Raw genomic sequence first — 18921 nt, 5'->3', positions numbered from 1 at the left:
ACTAGGGGTGACATGATAGAAGAGTTCCAGTATTTGAGGGGTTGCCACAAAGAAGAGGAGGTCAACTTATTTTCCAAAGCACCAGAAGGCAAGATAAGAAACAATGGATGGAAACTAATCAAGGAGAGAAGCAACCTGGCATTAAGGAGAAACTTCCTAACAGTGAGGAACAATTAACCCGTAGAACTGCTTGCCTTCAGAAGTGGTGGGTGCTGCTTCATTACTGGAAATTTTTAAGAAGAGACTGGACAGCCACTTGTCCTAAATGGTGTAGAGCAGGGCTGTCAAAATTGCGGCCCGTGGGCTGGATGCATCACACATTGGCTGTGCCCACGCCCTGTTTAGTGAAGGGGGAAAAAGTCCTGATATGTCTTGTGACACCGCCGTGACAATGCGAGTTTGACACTCCTGGTATAGAGTCTCCTGCTTGAGCAGAAGGTTGGACTAGAAGACCTCCAAGGTCCCTTCCAACTTTACTCTTAATTAAAAGTTCTAGTAGAAGCAAGAAAATCAGACATTTGACTGCTGGACCAAGGCTGTGTATGTCTCTGTCTGAAGGGCCAATATCCTCAAAACATAGCCAGTTCTTTTTAGCATTAGAATCAGTTTTAATAGAAATGTATGGAATCAACTCAATCTGGCGTAGCTGAATCCATCCTGTTAAATTAGGTATTTCTAAAAATAAAAGAGAAAAAAAAACAGTTGGACCCAAAATAATGATAAGGAACAGAAGAAGATTCTTCTTCTGTGAAGTAGAAGTTGAAGCATTCTGATTTATTTTGTTTTTTCGGACATCTTTCTACTGATTTGGCTTGTAAATAAAAAATAAAAAAAAATATTATAGTGAGAGTTTAGTCCCTACAAAATAGAGAAGAACACCCCGGCAAAGCCAAGGTGCAGAGTCGAGGGGGAAAACAAACAAACCCCAATTCCACAAATACAAAGGCTAAATCAATGATTTGCCAGCAGAACAGATGAAGTAAATCTTCTGAGATGTCTCCTAGATGTTGTTTTGGAGAATGTCCTTCATCCCATTTTGTCGGCTTAACTTCTAAATCCAAATAAGCCAGGGATTTTTCAGAGAAAATGCCGACAAAGAAACACTCCAGGAGAACTTAGCCAGAACAGCCCCAAACAAACATCCTCCAGCATCTCCCTATTTTACAATTTTGCCAAATGGGAAGGGCTGGTCTTGATATCACGCCCAGTAGGGCTCATTCCCAGTTCAGTGTCGCTTTAGCCCACATTTTAAAGTGGGGAGAGGGGAGGAATAAAAAGATTCACTAACAGCTTTAGGCAGGGGTGGGCTTCAAAAATTTTAGCAAGGGGTTCTCTTCCCGGTTGCTGGGTGGGTGTGGCCATGGCGGACGTGGCCTAGTTGGCCTCCTGCACCATGGCGGGGGAGGGAATTTTTACCCTCCCCGGGCTCCAGAGCCTTTCCTTGAGACTCCGGGAGGGTGAAAACAGCCTCCCCAGGCTCCGGAGGCCCTTTAGAGGCCAGAAAGGGGCCTATTTCTGGCCTCCGGCCCGTTTTTCACTCTCCCTGACTCTCTGCGTGTGCCCTGCACTTACCTGCATCCAAAACGGGCCATGTGGGGACTCCTGGGAGGGGCAGGGTGGGCAGTGCCAGCCAGGAATGGGATTTAGGGGTTCTCCGAACTGCACAGAATCTTATCTAGAGGTTCTCCCGAACCCTTGTGAACCCCCAGCAGCCCACCCCTGGCTTTTTGCTGAGACTTCCTGCAGTTCATGACCAATAAATCATCCTTGAGAGGAATTCAAGAAAAATTGTAAACAACCCGCGGATACCTTTCACAAGTCTTCCTCATAATAGCAACAGAATTCAGAGTAGCTGCTAAACGTTCCTCATTACAGATCTTCTCTTTTAAGATTCTAACCTGACCCCTGTCTCCTTTTAAATAAATAAAGCTTGGAATGCTCACCTCTTACCCCGTTTTTAATACTGTAAGCCTTCTAACTGTGACAGCCACAGCATAGGAGACAATCTGCTCTTCCACTAGATTACAGGATTTAATAGCAAATGGCCTTCCGATTTCTGATATAAATTCAGAGCGTATCTGCACTTGGATATCCAGGTTGCTACAAGGCATGATTCATTCATTTATTTTTAAGTATTTGCATTTCAATAATATATTCTGGATGCTCAAGGGTCTTTTCATTTAATAAAGAGAACACATTCGTTGACATACATTTTGCTAAGAGAGTGAACAAGTAGGGACTTGAACCTGTATTGCTTTCTAGTCCCAGTATTTTAATCACTGTATCATATTGGTTTGCATATTGTTTCACAGGAAGCAGTGGATAATTGATCCTGCATCCCAGTTAAACTTGGGAGACTTCAAGAGTTTAATATTCATTCTCCACTCAGATTTTTGGAAACCCAAAATCTTCTTTTATCTAGGTCAGGGGTCAGCAACCCACGGCTCTGGAGCCACCTGTGGCTCTTTCACCCATCTGCTGCAGCTCTCTGTCACTCAAAAAATGCATCACAACCGCCAATGTGTGATACCCGTGGGCACACGATGTATTGAGCTTTTTGACCCCCGATAGGCCAACCATGGATAAATCCAAGAAAAGAAAAGTTTCAGAAGAAAACAGAATGTTTAATTCAACTACATATGCTAGTTCTGTGGCTGCTCAGGAAATAGTCAGGCATGGGAAGGGTTTTGTGGCTCCCGGTGTTTTCTTTTCTGTGGGAAATGGGTCCATATAGCTCTTTGAGTGTTTAAGGTTGCCGATCCCTGATCTAGGTAGTGGCCCTTCACCACTGGTGAATGGTGAATCCATGATTCAATCCATCCAACAAAGTTTTTGGATATGCTGAACTATATGGGTTAGATAGATCTGTATAATGTGCTAGGCTTGTTGAGGATCTGACAATTCAACAAAAAAAGTCATATTTTCCAGCTATCCATGCTATTATTTCATTATTAATCAACATAGGTTGTAAACATCCCCTGATAGAACATCCAAGGCACAAGACATCACCATAATAAGTCAAGGATTTATAAATGCCCTAAAAGATGACGGTGAGACCGATTTGATCACAAGCATCTAAAGTCCCCAAAGCTTTCATTGCAATGAACTCATTAGACTTTGAGATGGCATTAAGACTTGAGTTGGCTTTTGCTACAGCTGATTATTCTGGTTATGTTTCAGGAAGAACATAACAATTAAGAACTTGGATGAAGTACAGCTCCAAATCTAGCATTTATTAGAGCAAGATTTGGAGCAATTGGGTCCGAAGGACAACAATTGCTCCCTCAACCATCTTGAAGGGGATCCCACCTTACAAGCCCCACTTACCTGTTAGATGTATACCAACCAACTCTAACCTGTTCTGCAAGATACAATCGTCTCAGCATTGGCCTTTATACATTTATGAAGGAGGTGGGAGCAAAAGGGTCAGGGAACTGGACTGGATTTTCTGGCTTAGAAGCTGGATGGACCAGCAACCGAGATTGGTGTCCTGTTTTTGCCTTTTCAGTTATTTCTGCCCCACCCAGGAATAATTGTCTGATCGACTGTCCGCTATCATTTCCAGCATAGGGAGATTCAATAGAAGAGAAAGAATGATCCCTTAAAGATTTTTTTTTTGAGGTCTACAAGGCAGATAGAGAAGGAAACGGGGACTCATTTCATACATTGTGTTAAGAATTTGCATGATTTACGGAACAGTTTAATTTAGTGTATTATGTAAACCCATTGTGTGCATTTATGATTTGGTTTGCTGTGGAACTTTCCAAATGGGTTAATTAAAACATAGTTCAGTTAACCAAGGGTAAAATGAGTGATACTAAAATTAAAAAAAAAAATTCTTTCATTTAAAGGCAAATTTTGAGCCAGGTGATTGTGGTTTATGAAGCAACGCTTTTATGTGCGAACCTAGGTTCTAAGGTTTGCTTGAAAAGGGGATTAAACAATAGCTTGTGTGCAGGGGTGGGTTCTACTTACCTTTACTACCGGTTCGCAGTGGGCCGCGCGAACGCAGAAGCATTTTGATGACGTCAGGGTCGGTGGGTGGAGCCTCCCGCCAGTTTTACTACCGGTTCTATAGAACCGGTGCGAACCAGGGGCAACTCACCACTGCTTGTGTGTGAACTCAGCAAATTCTAAAGGGTTGAGAGACAAATTAAAAGCCTGGGCAAGACCTGTAAGAGATAATTAATAGCTAGATAGAAAATGGTTGACAAGAAATGCAACAAGTTAGATTTGCCAGCTAACAGTTCCTTATCTTTCTCTAGTTTGTGTTATTAGCTTTCATACTGTCAAAGGAAAAGCTCTCAAAAAGAAATTTTATTAACCTGTTTTCCAATCCCAGAAATCTTTGCTAGCATTTCTATTAGGAGGAGATGTTGTAAGTTGTAAGGTTAGCCACATCTGAAGAGCTGTTGGTTTCCTTCCTTAAAAAGTGAGGCAGTTAGTTATTTTTAATCAATATATACTTGTCCATTTCAGTTTTTGAATATGTGAGAAGGATAGATAACAAGTTAATTCCACTCCCCCACCCCGTATTTGTTATCTCAAGTTACTTTTTTAATGTGGAAAGACAGCTAAACATATGCTATTAAAAATCCAAATGCATAGTTTTATTATGTATTAACAGTAATTTTATACTGTATCATCAACCTCTGGGCAACATACAAGAATGAGTTCTCTATATAATAAAACATCATACTCTCTACTAGCACCAAGTAAATTAATTTCTCCCCCCACTTTACACTAGTGACTACATAGTGACATTATCCTATTGTGCTCTGTAAGGCAATTTAAGAACTATTTAAAATAGGACTTTGGAGGGTGTGTGTTGAGAGTTGGAATTCTTCAAACATAATTTAATATTCATCAACTCAAAATTCTTTCCAGGTTTTTTGGTGAACAGCTAAATTTTTACATTGAGTTGGAACAAATATATTGAGATTCTAACTGTGAAGATATTTCATAGCCAAATAATGTGCTCCCCTCATGAGATTAACATTTAATTTATTTACGGTATTTGTTTCCTGTCTTTTTGAAAGTGAAAATCAAAATAATAAAACTCAGACTCACTTTAAAGTGAATAGATTTATTGGGGAAAAAATTAGGGTCCCATGTGTAAGAGGCGGAAATATAGTCAATAACCTCAGACACGACTATTTTTCTTCCCTTTAATTTATTCAAGAATTAGAACTAGTAAAATATAAGGAGTATAGGTTCTACTTACCTTTACTACCGGTTCGCAACGGGATCACACGTGTGCGCTCACTTTGCATGCGCCTTGTTTCCATGCATGCGCAGAAGCTTTTGCACATGCGCAGATCGCCTATGACAACGTCCGGGGCAGTAGACGGAGCCTCCTGCCGGTTTTACTACCGGTTCTTGCGAACCGGTCCGAATCGGGGGCAACCCACCACTGGAGTAGACCTATAGCAGGGGTCAGCAACTTGCGGCTCCGGAGCAACATGCGGCTGTTTGGGCCCTCTGTTGTGGCTCCCTGTCAGGTGATCCTACCACTGGCTGGCCCCGCCCCTCGCCCTCCCCTCCAGTCACTGCTCGCCTGGCCTGAGAAAGTAAGGGCAACGGTGGGGGATGGAGAAGCGGCCAGGGCAGAGACAGACAGATACAGAGAGAGGGGGAGAGACAGAGAGAGACAGAGAGAGAGAGAGGGGGGGGAGGGAGGGAGGGAGGGGAGAGAGAGATGTGAAAAGGGTTTTGTGGTTCCCGGTGTTTTTTAACAACTGGGTTTTCTGCCCTAATGACCGGCTGGGTAGGCGTGGCTAGGGGGGATCATGTGACTGGTAGAAGTGAGTGACATCAAGTTGGTCATGCCCATCCAGATTTTGTGGCTCCCGGTGTTTTCTTTTCTGTGGGAAACGGGCACAAATGGCTCTTTGATTGCTTAAGGTTGCAGACTCCTGACCTATAGGAACCAAGACTTTAAAGCAGGCACGTCCATCCTTGGTAACTTTAAGATTTGTGGACTTCAACTCCCAGAATTCCCCATACTGACTAGGGAATTCTGGGAGTTGGTCCACAAGACTTAAAGTTGCCTTGGCCTCATTGAGGTGAACATCCTACATGTTCCAACAATTTGGAAAAACACCAGGATGAAAAAGGCTATTTTGGAGAAGCAGATCTTTCATAATTTTATCTAATGGATGAGTATTTTTCAACTTTGGTGGCTTGAAGATGTCTGGACTTTAACTCTCGGATTTGAAGTCCATGCATCTTCAAGCCACCAAGATTGAGAACACTATAATAGGCCATCTTGGTTTCTCAGTATACTGAATGTTTGTCCTCTGAAAACACATATAGAGTTTTGCCAGCCTTAGCGTGACATGCTTGTTCAGACATACCCCAGTCACTTCTCTGCAAACAGGCTTTTCTTGCCTATGGATGAATCATCAGACATATGATGCAAAGGTTTGTATGTTCCCTATCATTTAGGAAAATCTGTTTTTATTAATATTGGCAGGAATGACCTGTATAATGTCTGGGTTCCAAGGAACAACCCCAACAAAAGAAAGCTCTGAGGTCTGAGGTTCCTCAAAATTCCAATTAGTTGGAACTCTGGATGGTGGGGAATGGAAGGATTTATATTCCTTGCAGGCAGCTGGCCATTTGCATCCTTTTTGAGACTCGTTGAAACACTTGGAGGTGTATCTGTGTCCTCAGGGTCACCTGAGTAGTGCTTAATGGTTCCTGTGGTCTGCAACCTTTCCGAAAATCTGTTCATACTCCCACACCATTCGAAGGGTGTTCATCCCACATATGCATAGCTATTTGATAGATATATGTAAAATCTTTCCATTCCCCACCATCTTGTCAGAGCTGAAGAAGCTTCTTGGATGAGAAGCGAAACGTTGTCAAAGGAAAAACAAAGTCCAGTTGCCTCCTGAAAAAGCACCTGTGGGACACTGTTCTATACGTCACAACCTGAGGAGAGGTATTGAGGTCTCTGATTTAACCCCAATATTCAAGATCAATTTTTTTTGGGGTGGGGAAGGAAGCAATCATTTAGAATAAACCACATCTTTATTTGAAGAGCTGGACTTTTATAAAATCAGCTATGCTTTCTTTACCTAGAATCCTCTCCGAGAGCTTGCATAGTGTGCCACACAGCTAGACTATGATCCAGTGGTGAAATCCAAATTTTTTTACTACTGGTTCTATGGGCGTGGCTTGGTGGGCGTGCGTGGTGTGGCTTGGTGGGTGTGGCAGGAGAAGGATACTGCAAAATCTCCATTCCCACCCCACTCCAGGGCCAGCCAGAGGTGGTATTTATCAGTTCTCCGAACTACTCAAAATTTCTGTTACTGGTTCTCTGAACTACTCAAAACGTCCGCTACCGGTTCTCCAGAACCTGTCAGAACCTGCTGGATTTCACCCTCCTATGATCCTATTGGGCATCACTTTCTTTGGCAGGAACATGCTCATTTTTCTGGTGTCCCTTTTGAAAAATGCAAGGATTTGCTATTTTTTTTAAATGTCTGGCATTTGGATTTGAACATATGACCTACCTTCATCAACTAGCATGTCCCACATGATTTTGAAAGCACTAATTGTATGATACTTGATAAGGATGGGTGCATCATACATCATGACTGGATGTTAATGGTATCAAAGCTTAAAGGTTGCTCAAGATGATATCCAGAATATAATTTAACCGACATAGGCTGATTTCAATTTCAAGACTTTTTAGTCATCTGTTTAGAGATCTTCCCTCAGCTCAGATTTGGCCAAACCATAAATTTGAAGGGTTATTTCCTTCAAATTAGGTTTACACAATCTCTGATTTGGTTATGACAATCAGAGTTTACACTAATGAATAAGGGTGAAAGGAAAACCAGAGAACTATGAAGCAGGCTAAGGAAATAGGAATGTAAATGTCTGAAGAATAGGGAGTTGCAAAACAGTTTTCTCAGTTTTTCCGGGGATCCTGGATTGGGGCTGAAAGGCAAAAACGAAGCAGTATGCTCCTTCCCATATTTGGGTAGACCAGGTTGCTTCAGCAGAAAATCCATATATATATAAGAGAAGAAAATAAATAAATAAATATATATATATCTGTATGTATGTATGTATGTATGTATATATGTGTGTATACATACACACACATATATAAAACCCTTGCGAATCTGGCAATCAGTCAGTGAAAAATGTGTGCCGTTTCAAACAGCACACATTAAACCTTTTTTTCAAACAGTCACGCTTTTTGCTGCAAAATCATCCAAACATTTTTTTTTATGTGTCTGCTTTTTCTTAATAACGTATGCAGGTTTTTCCTCAATGAAGCGATCATTACATCTGTACAGGAAAGCTAAATTGTGTAAGTGCAAAAGCTTTAGATATATCAGGTTTCCTTAAAGTCATGACAGTCACATACTGTTTAGCTTGAAAAAGACCCCAAATGCTTGTGAGAACTTAGTTGGGTCTTCTGAAGTTCTCTTTTAAACTTCTTCTGCATCCTTCTAGCAAGTAGACAAATATCTCCCTTTTCCGCCTCAATTTATTTCCAATTCCCAGCCACCTCCAGCCCCCGAATATTCTCATTTCATTGAAAAATCCAGGTCCAGCACCATGCTTAGAGAAGTGACAATATTTTATTAGTTTGGTGGGAGGGCTGGCAATTGAATTCCATCTCCTGCCTTGTCTTTCTGACGTTGCCTTTCGATTTCAAAAAACCTCAGCTTAAAAACGAACAAGATCTAAATGGTAAACAGGACAGGGCATGACAAGGTAACTATGAAACACAGAAGACATTCAAGGCAGAAATCCTGACATTCTTTTTTTCTCACAGATGGAGTAGGCCGGTTGTGAGGGATGAGGGCCTCCCACACCTGCAGATCTTTGAGTCTGGAAATAACTTTCTTCACTAGGTGAACATGAAAAAAAAAGAATGGATCCCATTTCTCTCTCCAATGTGGTTCTTAGCCCAAGTGATTTCTATGCCTGTCCAAACTAATTATCCCAGCCTCACCAAAGAGGTGCTAATGTTCGCATTTGCTGGATGTAGTTAAGCATAGGTTTTATCATCTGTTAGGGATGCTTCGGTGTGAGTTTTTTGCACCCAGCAGGTTTGAATGGTCTCTTCCAAATTTTGATGGTTCTCCAATTTGGCCATCCTCGAGAATGTGTGGATTTCATCTCCCAGAGTTTCCAACAATGTTGGCTAAGGGATTCTGGGGCACTCAGATTGGAGAAGGCTGGATTATGGCTTAAGGGGAACCAAGATAAAAGCATCTCTAAGGTTACCTCTTCTAAGTGATCTCAGGAACCCTGGTAGTAAAGGTATCTTCCTTGGTCCAACTCCCTCCCCCCCGCCATAGCAAAATGGTTCAGTCCAAAGGCAGCAATAGGACTATTACTCCTCACACCATTCTGTCTAGTAGTTGCTAGGAATTACAGATCATTTGGCAGAGATGGCACCAGAGATGGTCCAATTGGCCCCCTACCTTCCCCCATTTGGGATTGCTGAGATGGTTGATCTCAGAAGATACTTTTGCAAAGTGATCAAGACATGTGGCAAATTGCTACTGGAAAAAAAACTTTCCAATGTAAGAAACAAAACAACAACAAACAAGCATATATGCTTATGAGCTTAGCCCTACAATGGAACTTAACTTCCCAGCTTCAGAATATCTGGGCTGGGAGAAGGATCAGCCTTATGGGCTGTGCTCACACAAGAAGCTTAATTTTGTTCCTGAATTAACCTGTTTTTTGGGGGTGGGGGGTGGAGGCTTGCGCAAATCACCAAACCGTAAAATGATGAGTCACACAACTTGTTAAGCTACCAAAAAGAAATATAAACCAACAACTTAAATTCAGCTTAGCATATTGTGTGCATTCAGCTGCTGTTAGGTTTGTAACTGGACTGGTTAACTGAACTGTGTGAACGTAGCCAAAGTCTGTTTCAGCAAACCTGCTTTTTATGCTCTACGTAGTGCGAGGGGGGAAGTGGAAGGAACAGATGTGTCTGTGTAGAAAAAGAGCTTCAATCTTTGTATCTCCCCTCTCCAAACTAGTCAAGTAAAGTGCTGATGGATGCTATCTTCTCCCAATCTACTCAGCCTTTAGCTGGCTTTCCAATAAATTAGGTGCAAGGAGTGAAGAGTTAAGTGTAGTAAAGAAGCAGAAGATAAACAGAGATAGAAAAAGGCAAGCAAGTGAAGGTGGAGTCGGGTTTCGATGCCAGAGGCAAGCTAGGTTAGCAATGGGCAATTCTAGCGTACATTGGTAACCCTTGTCTGACAGGTATGGTGGAAGTGTTCCATTTTTCAACAGAATCCTGCAAAGAGGAGTTACAAATGTGTGCCATGGAATATGTAGGGTCTGCTGCTTTGTGGAAAACCACATGATGAGTGTCTCTAGGGGCTTGGTGATGATGTGTTTTTTGTGGGGATACTGAGTTATGGGCTGTCATTTTAACATAAGATTTGGCCCCAGATGAGTTAGGAAGATGCATGTGTGAAAGTTGCACAATGAGCACTGGTTACTAATTGGAGCATACAGGTTATAAAGGTGTATGGTGTGACATTTGGTGCCCCCATAACTGCATGATGAGTCTGCAGATTCAACTGTTTCTCTCCACAACATGCAGTTTACCCATTGAGATGAGTTGGCTTAAAATACAAGAGTTGAAACCTGATGCTGGCAGCTTGGTGGGAATGCCTCGGTTCACACAACATGCTGAACTAGATGACTGAATTAACCAATGCGGTTGGGTTTCCACAGTACATCAAATCTGAAAATGAATCGGATGTGTTTGCCCAACATGCTAAGCCCTAAAAAAAAAACACAACGTAAGATTAAAATGAATCAAGCTGAGTGCTTCAGCAAAGGTAGCCCCTAGGTTTGTAAGAAAGCTGGTTAAGCGTGTTGTGTGAACGCAACCATGATGCGTGTGTTGGTACAGGCATTTTAGACCTTGAGAAGTGAAATGGATGAAGTGGGAGAAATGGCAAGTAGTAGGCTAATAGCAATAGCTAGAAAACCCAGAAAATATGAAGCAGGATGGCAAATGGAAGAACAAAAAGAAGGCGGATGAGGTGGTAGGAGCGAAGCTCAGACGGGGCATAGAAAAAGAGAAGGGCTCTGAGTGGAAAACACCCTCCTCCCATTCTTCATGCCAACCCCTCCATCCACATGGTCATGCCCACCACCCCGGTCATGCCACAAGCCCCAGCCCCAAGGAACTCAGTTCATCTCTTCAAAGAATTTGTATGTGGGGTTTTCATAGCCATGGTTTTGCATTTTGTTCAACTGCCGCTCCTCCGGGCTAACCATGGGATCCACCTGCCGGAAGGGGAACAAAACAAAAAGAAAAGAAAAGAAAAGAAAGTTAATTAAAGTCAAGCAATGGGCCTCCATCAAGCTTCTACCAACATGCCTGGAACTCGGAATGTTGATCAGTAGAGTTCTTAAGGATATGAATTGAATTGAATACTTTCTTTGGCCAAGTGTGATTTCTTTGGCCAAGGAATTTGTCTTCCGTGCAAAAGCTCTCCATGTATATGCAAAGCAATAGGATAATGATATCATCATCATCATCATCATCATCATCATCATCATCATCTAGAGTGGTACAGTGGCCTAGAGGTGATGCTCTCGCCTCACATCCGCCTAGGTAGAGGCAGATATTTCTCTCTCTGGGCACACTGAGAATATACCTGCTGCACAAAACTCCGCATTGGTGACAGGAAGGACATCCGGCCATTAAAACACTCTGCTAGCTCCATTCAGTTGCCCAGACTCCACCCCGCAAGAGATTATGGGGTCATTAAAAGATGATGATGATCATCATCATATGCCAATACCATCTGCCAGGCACAAACAACCAAATCCACATGCATAGGCTTCAAGCTAACTACTTTATTATACTCTGACTATAATACAGGAATCTCCCCGGACTGCCAGCCTTTGCCTTAAGGGGAAGTCAGTTCTGGATGTCTTACACCTGTGTGGGGATTGGAGGCTAATTTCTCACTTGAGACCTCCTTGCTGCCTGGCTGGGTGTTTCCCCAAGACCATCCCTGTCAATTTCCCCGATTCTCAGAAATGCTTTTCATTGGGCCCTTATCTAAGCTTGCATTCCTTTCTTGTTGATATCATTTAATGGCATCTCTTCTGCTGTGTGTCTGCAGAACAATGCGTCAAGAAGAAAGCTACCATAGCCGTAGCTCTAAGGAAGCCACCATGGGCTGGCTTGATCCCACTGCTTTTGGTTAAATTTAATTGATTTTAATTGGGTTGTTTTAAATTGCGGCCAAAATATTTAATTATTTTTAAACTGTTTTTAAATTTTGTATGTTCTGTTTTATTCTGGCTGTTCACCGCCCTGAGTCCTGCTGGAGAAGGGCGGTATACGAATTAAAACAAATAAATAAAATAAATAAATAAAAATGTGCTTTCTATCTCTGCAATGCATCAGAACAGAAGACAATGCTCTCTGCCCTCGGATAGATAAACAGAGTGGAGAAAACCTGGTGTGGGTGAAAGCATTCAAAAACTTTTATGAAGTCTTGGATTCTTCTCAAATTTGCCTGGACCCCAAAAGCAGATAGCTTATTTTTTTCCCCCAAAGGTACCTCAACAATGCCGTGACTGATGGTCCCATATGGCTTTCGGCGAACCATCAGGAGGCTGATGATAATCACCATGGCAACAGCCACCGCTACGATGAGGAGACCAATCAGGGCCCCTCGGTTGATGGTTACCAAGGTGTCAGGCTCCTGTAGAAAAACAGAGTCAGTGTGATTTTAGGACAATTCTCATGTTTGCTAAAGAAGACACCACATATCTCTACATTGGTGAAGGCTGATGGAAGAAAAGGCTTCCTTAAAAGAACAGAGTTTTGACAAAAGACACATATGCGGTAATGGATGCTATCCAGGAGTGGGCTTCAAAAATTTTAGCAAGGGGTTCTCTGCCCGGTTGCTGGGTGGGTATGGCCATGGTGGGCATTGCCTAGTTAGCCTCCTGCACCATGGCAGGGGTAGGGGGGCTTTTTGCCCTCCCCGGGCTCCAGAGGCTTTTCTCAAGCCTCCGGGAAGGCAAAAATGGCCTTCCCAGGATCCGGAGGCCCTCTGGTTCTGGCCTTCCCAAACTTCCGGTAGGCCCATTTTTCACCTTCCCCGAGCCTCTGAGCGTGCCCTGCACTTACCTGCATCCAAAATGGGCTGCGTGGGGACTCCTGGGAGGGGAGGGGTGGGGTGGGTGGGGCCAGCCAGGAGTGGGATTTGGGGGTTCTCTGAACTTCACAGAATCTTAGCTAGAGGTTCTCCCGAACCCTTGCGAACCTCCAGCAGCCCACACCTGATGCTATCCCTGTTTGACGTAGCTGACACCACCAGAGATATTGAAATTTGAGTTCAAAATCCAGTGCAGAGGTTAAAGAATTCTGTCCAATGTTACCATACAGATTGTCTAAATTAGGGGTGTCAGGCATGCTGGCTGGGGAATTCTGGGAGTTGAAGTCCACAAGTCTTAAAGCTGCCAAGGTTGGACACCTCTAGTCTAAACCATGACGTGCAACTTTGAACATCATTGGTCCCTCTAGATGTCTAAACATCTGCAACTAAATACATTTGGCAGATAATTCAGTTTTCCCCCCTCCCCAACATTTGCCTTGGTAACAAAATATTGCTTTTGGAGCACAGGATGGGGGTGGTGGTGGTGGAATGGGGTGGGGTGACCTGGTCCTGTAATATTACGGGAAGAGGTCTGAATCCCTTGAAAGAAATAAAAGAACAGATGTGTGCTGGCTAGAATGTTCTGGCTAGAATCTTCAATCGACCATAAAAGAGCCACAAAGACTGATTAAGTGACAAATTGGGTTGTCAAATCTGAAGCTGAAAGTTGCCACAAAATGATGTTTAAGTGAAAAGTTATCTTAAAAAAATTTTTTTTTTCTTCTGGATGAAGACCAACGGTTACACATAAATTGGGTTGACAAAATCAGAAATGAGGAGGTGATAAACCGCCTGGGAAAGCCAACAAAAATCATCAAAACCATAAGAAAGAGGAAGTTGGAATATTTTGGATGTGTGATGCAACACCCAGAAAAATATGCCATCCTTCACTTAATCCTCCAGAGAAAGATTGAAGGCAAACGAGGTCCAGGCAGAAGAACAACATTATGGCTTCAAAATCTAAAGGATTGGTTTGGACAAAACTCAACAGCACTTTTTCGTGCGGCTGTTGATAAAAATAGGATTGACAACATGCTCACCGATGTCCAATGATGGATATGGCCCAAGAAGAAGACCAACTCCATTTCAATAGCTCTACCATAATTTTTCTGCTTAAACCCAAAGTTTAGAATCAGAATATCAAGTCGGAACCATCTTTCTCCCATACCAATTTATTAATAACTGATGGAGGGAATTATTCATCACACCTTGCCAGGAACACAGGTGATCTTCGATTTACAACCATTCATTTAGTGACTGCTTGAAGTTACAACTGCCCTGAAAAAAGTGACTCATGACCATTTTCACACTTACAACCATTGCAACGTCTCAATAGTCATGTGATCAAAATTCGGACGCTTGGCCACTGGCATGTACTTATGACAGTTGCAGAGCCACCGGGGGTCATGTGATCACCTTTTGCAAACATTTGACAAGCAAAGTCGGTGGGAAAGCCAGATTCACTTAACAACTGTGACAAGCAAGGTTGTAAAATGGGGGCAAAACTCACTTTATAACTGTTAGCAATGGAAATTTTAAGGTCAACTGGTCGCAAGTCACCTGCACCAAATATGGCTTGGGGAAAATCCTCCTTGCTGCTGTGCCTATTGAACATCTTTGAAGAGCCAAGGTGGCACAGTGGTTAGAGTGCAGCACTGCAGGCTACTTCTGCTGACTGCTAAGCTGCAGTTTGGCAGTTCAAATCTCACCAGCTCAAGGTTGACTCAACTTTCCATCCTTCCGAGGTGGGTAAAATGAGGACCCAGATTGATGGAGGCAATAGGCTGACTCTGTAAACCGCTTAGAGAGGGCTGTAAAAGCACTATGAAGCGGTATATAAATCTAAGTGCTATTGCTATCTTAGAGGGTCTCTATTTTGCTCGCTAAGTCACACACAAAAAAAGTGTCACTGGGCAGAGGTCTGTTCAAGCACAACCACACAACATTTTAAAGGCCCCATTTTGTCAGATTTTACCTGCTTGCTCCTGGATTTATTTATTTATTTTTCAGCTGGTGGTATTAAAATTGCATGCATTTGAATTGCATTTGAAACTGCCTGGAGGAACTGAATGCAACTGTATACGTGTGCTAAAATGAAATATAAAAACCCACAAAAACTGGTTTTATATTGGGTGGAGGCCACATGTTGAGATTGCACTTAATCTTTGGGGAGAGAGGATGTGAGGAATTTCTTTCAACTGCCACTTCAAACTCCCAGGAGTTCTACAATTTTAGTTTTGGGTGGTCTGATTTGCTTCTAAACTTGGCATGGCTCAACCACTTGGATCCTGCCAATGAAGCCTAGAAACAAAACTACCATTTCCATCAAGGCTAGAGAAGAAGGGGGGAAAAGTTACAAACTGAGTTTCTTCAATCTGGTAACTTCCAGATATTCCAACCTCATAACCTCAGTCCCATGTTTAGCTTCTAGTCCATGAAGCTTCTTCAGATGAGAAGCGAAAGGTCTTCAAAAGAAAAAAAAAAAGTCCAGTGGCCTCCTGAAAAAGCACCTTTGGGACAACCATGACCTGGATGACTGAGAATCTCTACAGACTCATAACCTCGGCCAACATGGTCACTGCCTGCGGGGACCAGGAGTCAAAGTCCAGGAAAGTATGAGGTACAGAATGCTTTAGAGGCTTTGGAGAATCCATAAAGATTAATCACCAGGGAATGGAGTAAGTTACACTAAACCGCTGTTTCTCAACCTTGGCAAGCAAATTCTTACTATGCTGGCTGGGGAATTCTGGGAGTGGAAGTCCACACATCTTCAAACTACCAAGGTTGAGAAACACTTTTTTTTTTTTTTAATTTGATTTATATGCCGCCCTTCTCCGAAGACTCAGGGCGGCTTACAATGTGCTCAGCAATAGCCTTCATCCTTTTTGTATATTTATACAAAGTCAGCTTATTGCCCCCACAAACTGGGTCCTCATTTCACCTACCTTAGAAAGGATGGAAGGCTGAGTCAACCTTGAGCCTTGGCGAGATTCGAACCCTGCAGTAATTGCAGGCAGCTGGTCTTAAGCAGCTTAATAACAGGGTGCTTTAAACCCTTGTACTACCAAGGCTAAACACTGATCTAAAATATGGAATGTCTTTTGTCTATAGCAGTATTTCTCAACTTTAAGATGTGTGGACTTCAGTCCACATGATCTTAAAGCTGTTGAAGTTGAGAACTAGTGGTCTGTAGCAAAGGTAGACAGCTTATTTTGGCCCAGCCTTGCCTGCCTGACTTCATTAACCCCATTTGGAGTCGTCCCCCCACAAAGTGGTTCTATGGATGCTTTAAGGTTCTCCAAGACCCAAATCAGTTATTTTGCTCTGAAGAGCCTGATCCTACAATGAATTAAATAGAAATGCAACATTTCAGCCTTACTTCATTCTGCTCTATTGATTCAGCTGGCTTTAATCTTTATTTTTTATTTTTTTTTTTGCTTTAATTTATATGCCACCCTTCTCCGGAGACTCAGGGCAGCTTACAATGCGTTAAGCAATAGCCTTCATACTTTTGTATATTTATACAAAGTCAGCTTATTGCCCCCACAATCTGGGTCCTCATTTCACCTACCTTTGAAAGGATGGAAGGCTGAGTCAACCTTATTCATTTATTAATAATTTTATTAATTATTATTAATTATTAACTTTATTAATAACTAAGTATTTATTAATACTTGATAGTTACGGGGTTACAGTTCAATGTTGAATATAGAATTCATCAATACTAAACTACTTTATAAAACTCTAATAAGACCACACCTGGAATACTGCAACCAATTTTGGTCACCATATTACAAAAAAAATGTTGAGACTTTGGAAAAAGTGCAGAGAAGAGCAACTAAAAGGATCAAAGGCCTGGAGACTTCCAGTGGGCCTGGAATGCCCCAAAATCAGCTGGCCGGCACGCGCATGTGCGCTGGAACTGAGCTAGGGCAACGTTCGCGTGACCACAGATATGTCTCCGCGTGCCACCTGTGTGCCATAGGTCCGCCATCATGGGACTAGATAATCACTTATCTGAAATGATATAAGTTCTCCTGCTTGAGCAGGGGGTTGGAATAGAAGACTTCCAAGGTCTTCCAGCTCTACTCTATTCTTCTATCCTATTGCTGTCTTACAAACTTTTACACTGGTTTGTTTCCATCTATATGGAGAAATTGGTACTTTGCAGGAGCAGCTTGCCTCACATTTAATCTGCTCCTCAACCATCTGAATTCTGAAATGACTACTAAGGGTTGCTTGCTACATCAGTTCTCACCTGTGACAAGAACTTATGATTTATTCATAAAGCTGTGGTCGGCATAAAGCCCGAGGAATCTGCGCACAAAAGGCACTGCTTATTTTTAAGGAGAAAGGGATTAGCAACTACTACGACAAGCATTGCCAAGTTCAGGAGTAATTGAAGTAAGCTTTTGATCCCTACAGCATTTGTTAAATATTCACAGCAGATAGAGAACTGGGTTTCTTCTTACGCCCCAGGACACTGCTACAAACAATCTGCCTTCATCTGTTCAGTTGTGTATGATTTTCAGAGACTTTAGAGATTACAAATAATGCTTACGTTAATATTTCCACTTGAGGCATCTGTAATTCAGATGTAAAATGCTGCGTGGGTCTGAAGGCATACTGGAGTTCTAAAAACACTGTTTTTCATGCCAGTTTGTTTGTGTTTGGCATTATAGTTTGTTGAAAGCAACCTCCCATCTCACAAACACTCACCAAAGTAGCAAAGCATGGAGGTTTTTTTGTCTCTGGATTTTGCAGAGAACAAAGCTATGATTACAGCTTCTAATGTTTGTTTTTCATAGAGACAAGTGGTTTCCACCTCTTATTTCTTCTCCCAATTTCCTATTGTCCAGTGGTGGGTTGCTACCGGTTCGCCCCGTAGCAGCGGTGGCGGGAGGCTCCGCCCATCCACCCGGACGTCATCCAATACGCTTCTGCGCATGCGCAGAAGTGGCATGCACGCAAGCGAAGCATGCACATGTGCACGAGCGAACTGGTAGTTAAGATAAGTGAAACCCACCACTGCTATCGTCCTTACGGGTCCACAAATCAGAAGAATTACTTATTCTTCTGACACAATGAAAAGAAAATCATAAGCAATGAAGTGGAATGGGATATGAAGCAGAGATGATCTCAGGCATGGAAAGAATAATGGTGTGGTTTTTTTAAAAAAGATTAAATCTCCTTAGGATAAATTTTCTTGTGGAGGGAATTTTAAGATGCAAACCAGTTTTCTTTTGCTTCCGGTTGAATAACCCAATGCCAGTGATTATTGGGGGTGGGTGGGTGGGAAAGAAGCTAAATTAACAATCAACTACCAGAAGACCAAATATAGGCAGTTTTATGTTACAACAGATGTACGCAGGGCCCAAAATCAACTGACACTAATGGGGATCTGGAATTAAGCATGCAACCGAGGGAATAGTAGAGATATTAGACAAAGCACACATAACAATTTGATGAGGCAAAGATCTCTTTTCTTTTCCACCGTTTTTAATCCCAGATGAAGGAAAGATGATCTCTTCAGAACATGATTTCAAGAATCAGTCCCTGGTAAATAAGAGGCAATTATGAAAAGGCTAAGGGGCAGCAGGATGTACTTATTTCCTTACGTTCAAACGAATAACTCCCTTGACATCTACGGGAGAGGCCCATGGCTTTCTATAGGGATGAGCCATGTTTTGTCACTACTGCCTGGTCTATGTGTATCTAGTATGTCTAGTCT

General features: G+C 42.4%; 1 protein-coding gene across 2 annotated transcripts in view; it reads right to left on the bottom strand.

Annotated features, from left to right (window-relative positions):
- Positions 1-8599: 8599 nt before the first annotated feature.
- The window catches only part of APLP1 (amyloid beta precursor like protein 1), a 50114-nt gene continuing 39792 nt past the window's right edge, over positions 8600-18921 (bottom strand). For both annotated transcript variants that reach the window (XM_070950085.1, XM_070950086.1), the window contains 2 exons: positions 12588-12731; positions 8600-11295 (listed from right to left, as the gene is read on the bottom strand). In XM_070950085.1, coding sequence (XP_070806186.1) covers positions 11197-11295; positions 12588-12731 — 243 coding nt within the window. In that variant the 3' untranslated portion in view covers positions 8600-11196. The remainder of the gene's footprint in view (positions 11296-12587; positions 12732-18921) is intronic.

This window comes from Pituophis catenifer, unplaced genomic scaffold, assembly GCF_029215685.1.
Source record: "Pituophis catenifer annectens isolate HBS135680 unplaced genomic scaffold, rPitCat1.0.hap2 SCAF_9, whole genome shotgun sequence".
NCBI classification, from domain to species: domain Eukaryota; kingdom Metazoa; phylum Chordata; class Lepidosauria; order Squamata; family Colubridae; genus Pituophis; species Pituophis catenifer.
Note: the sequence above shows the minus strand (reverse complement) of the source record. Positions and strands in the feature narration are given on the sequence as shown.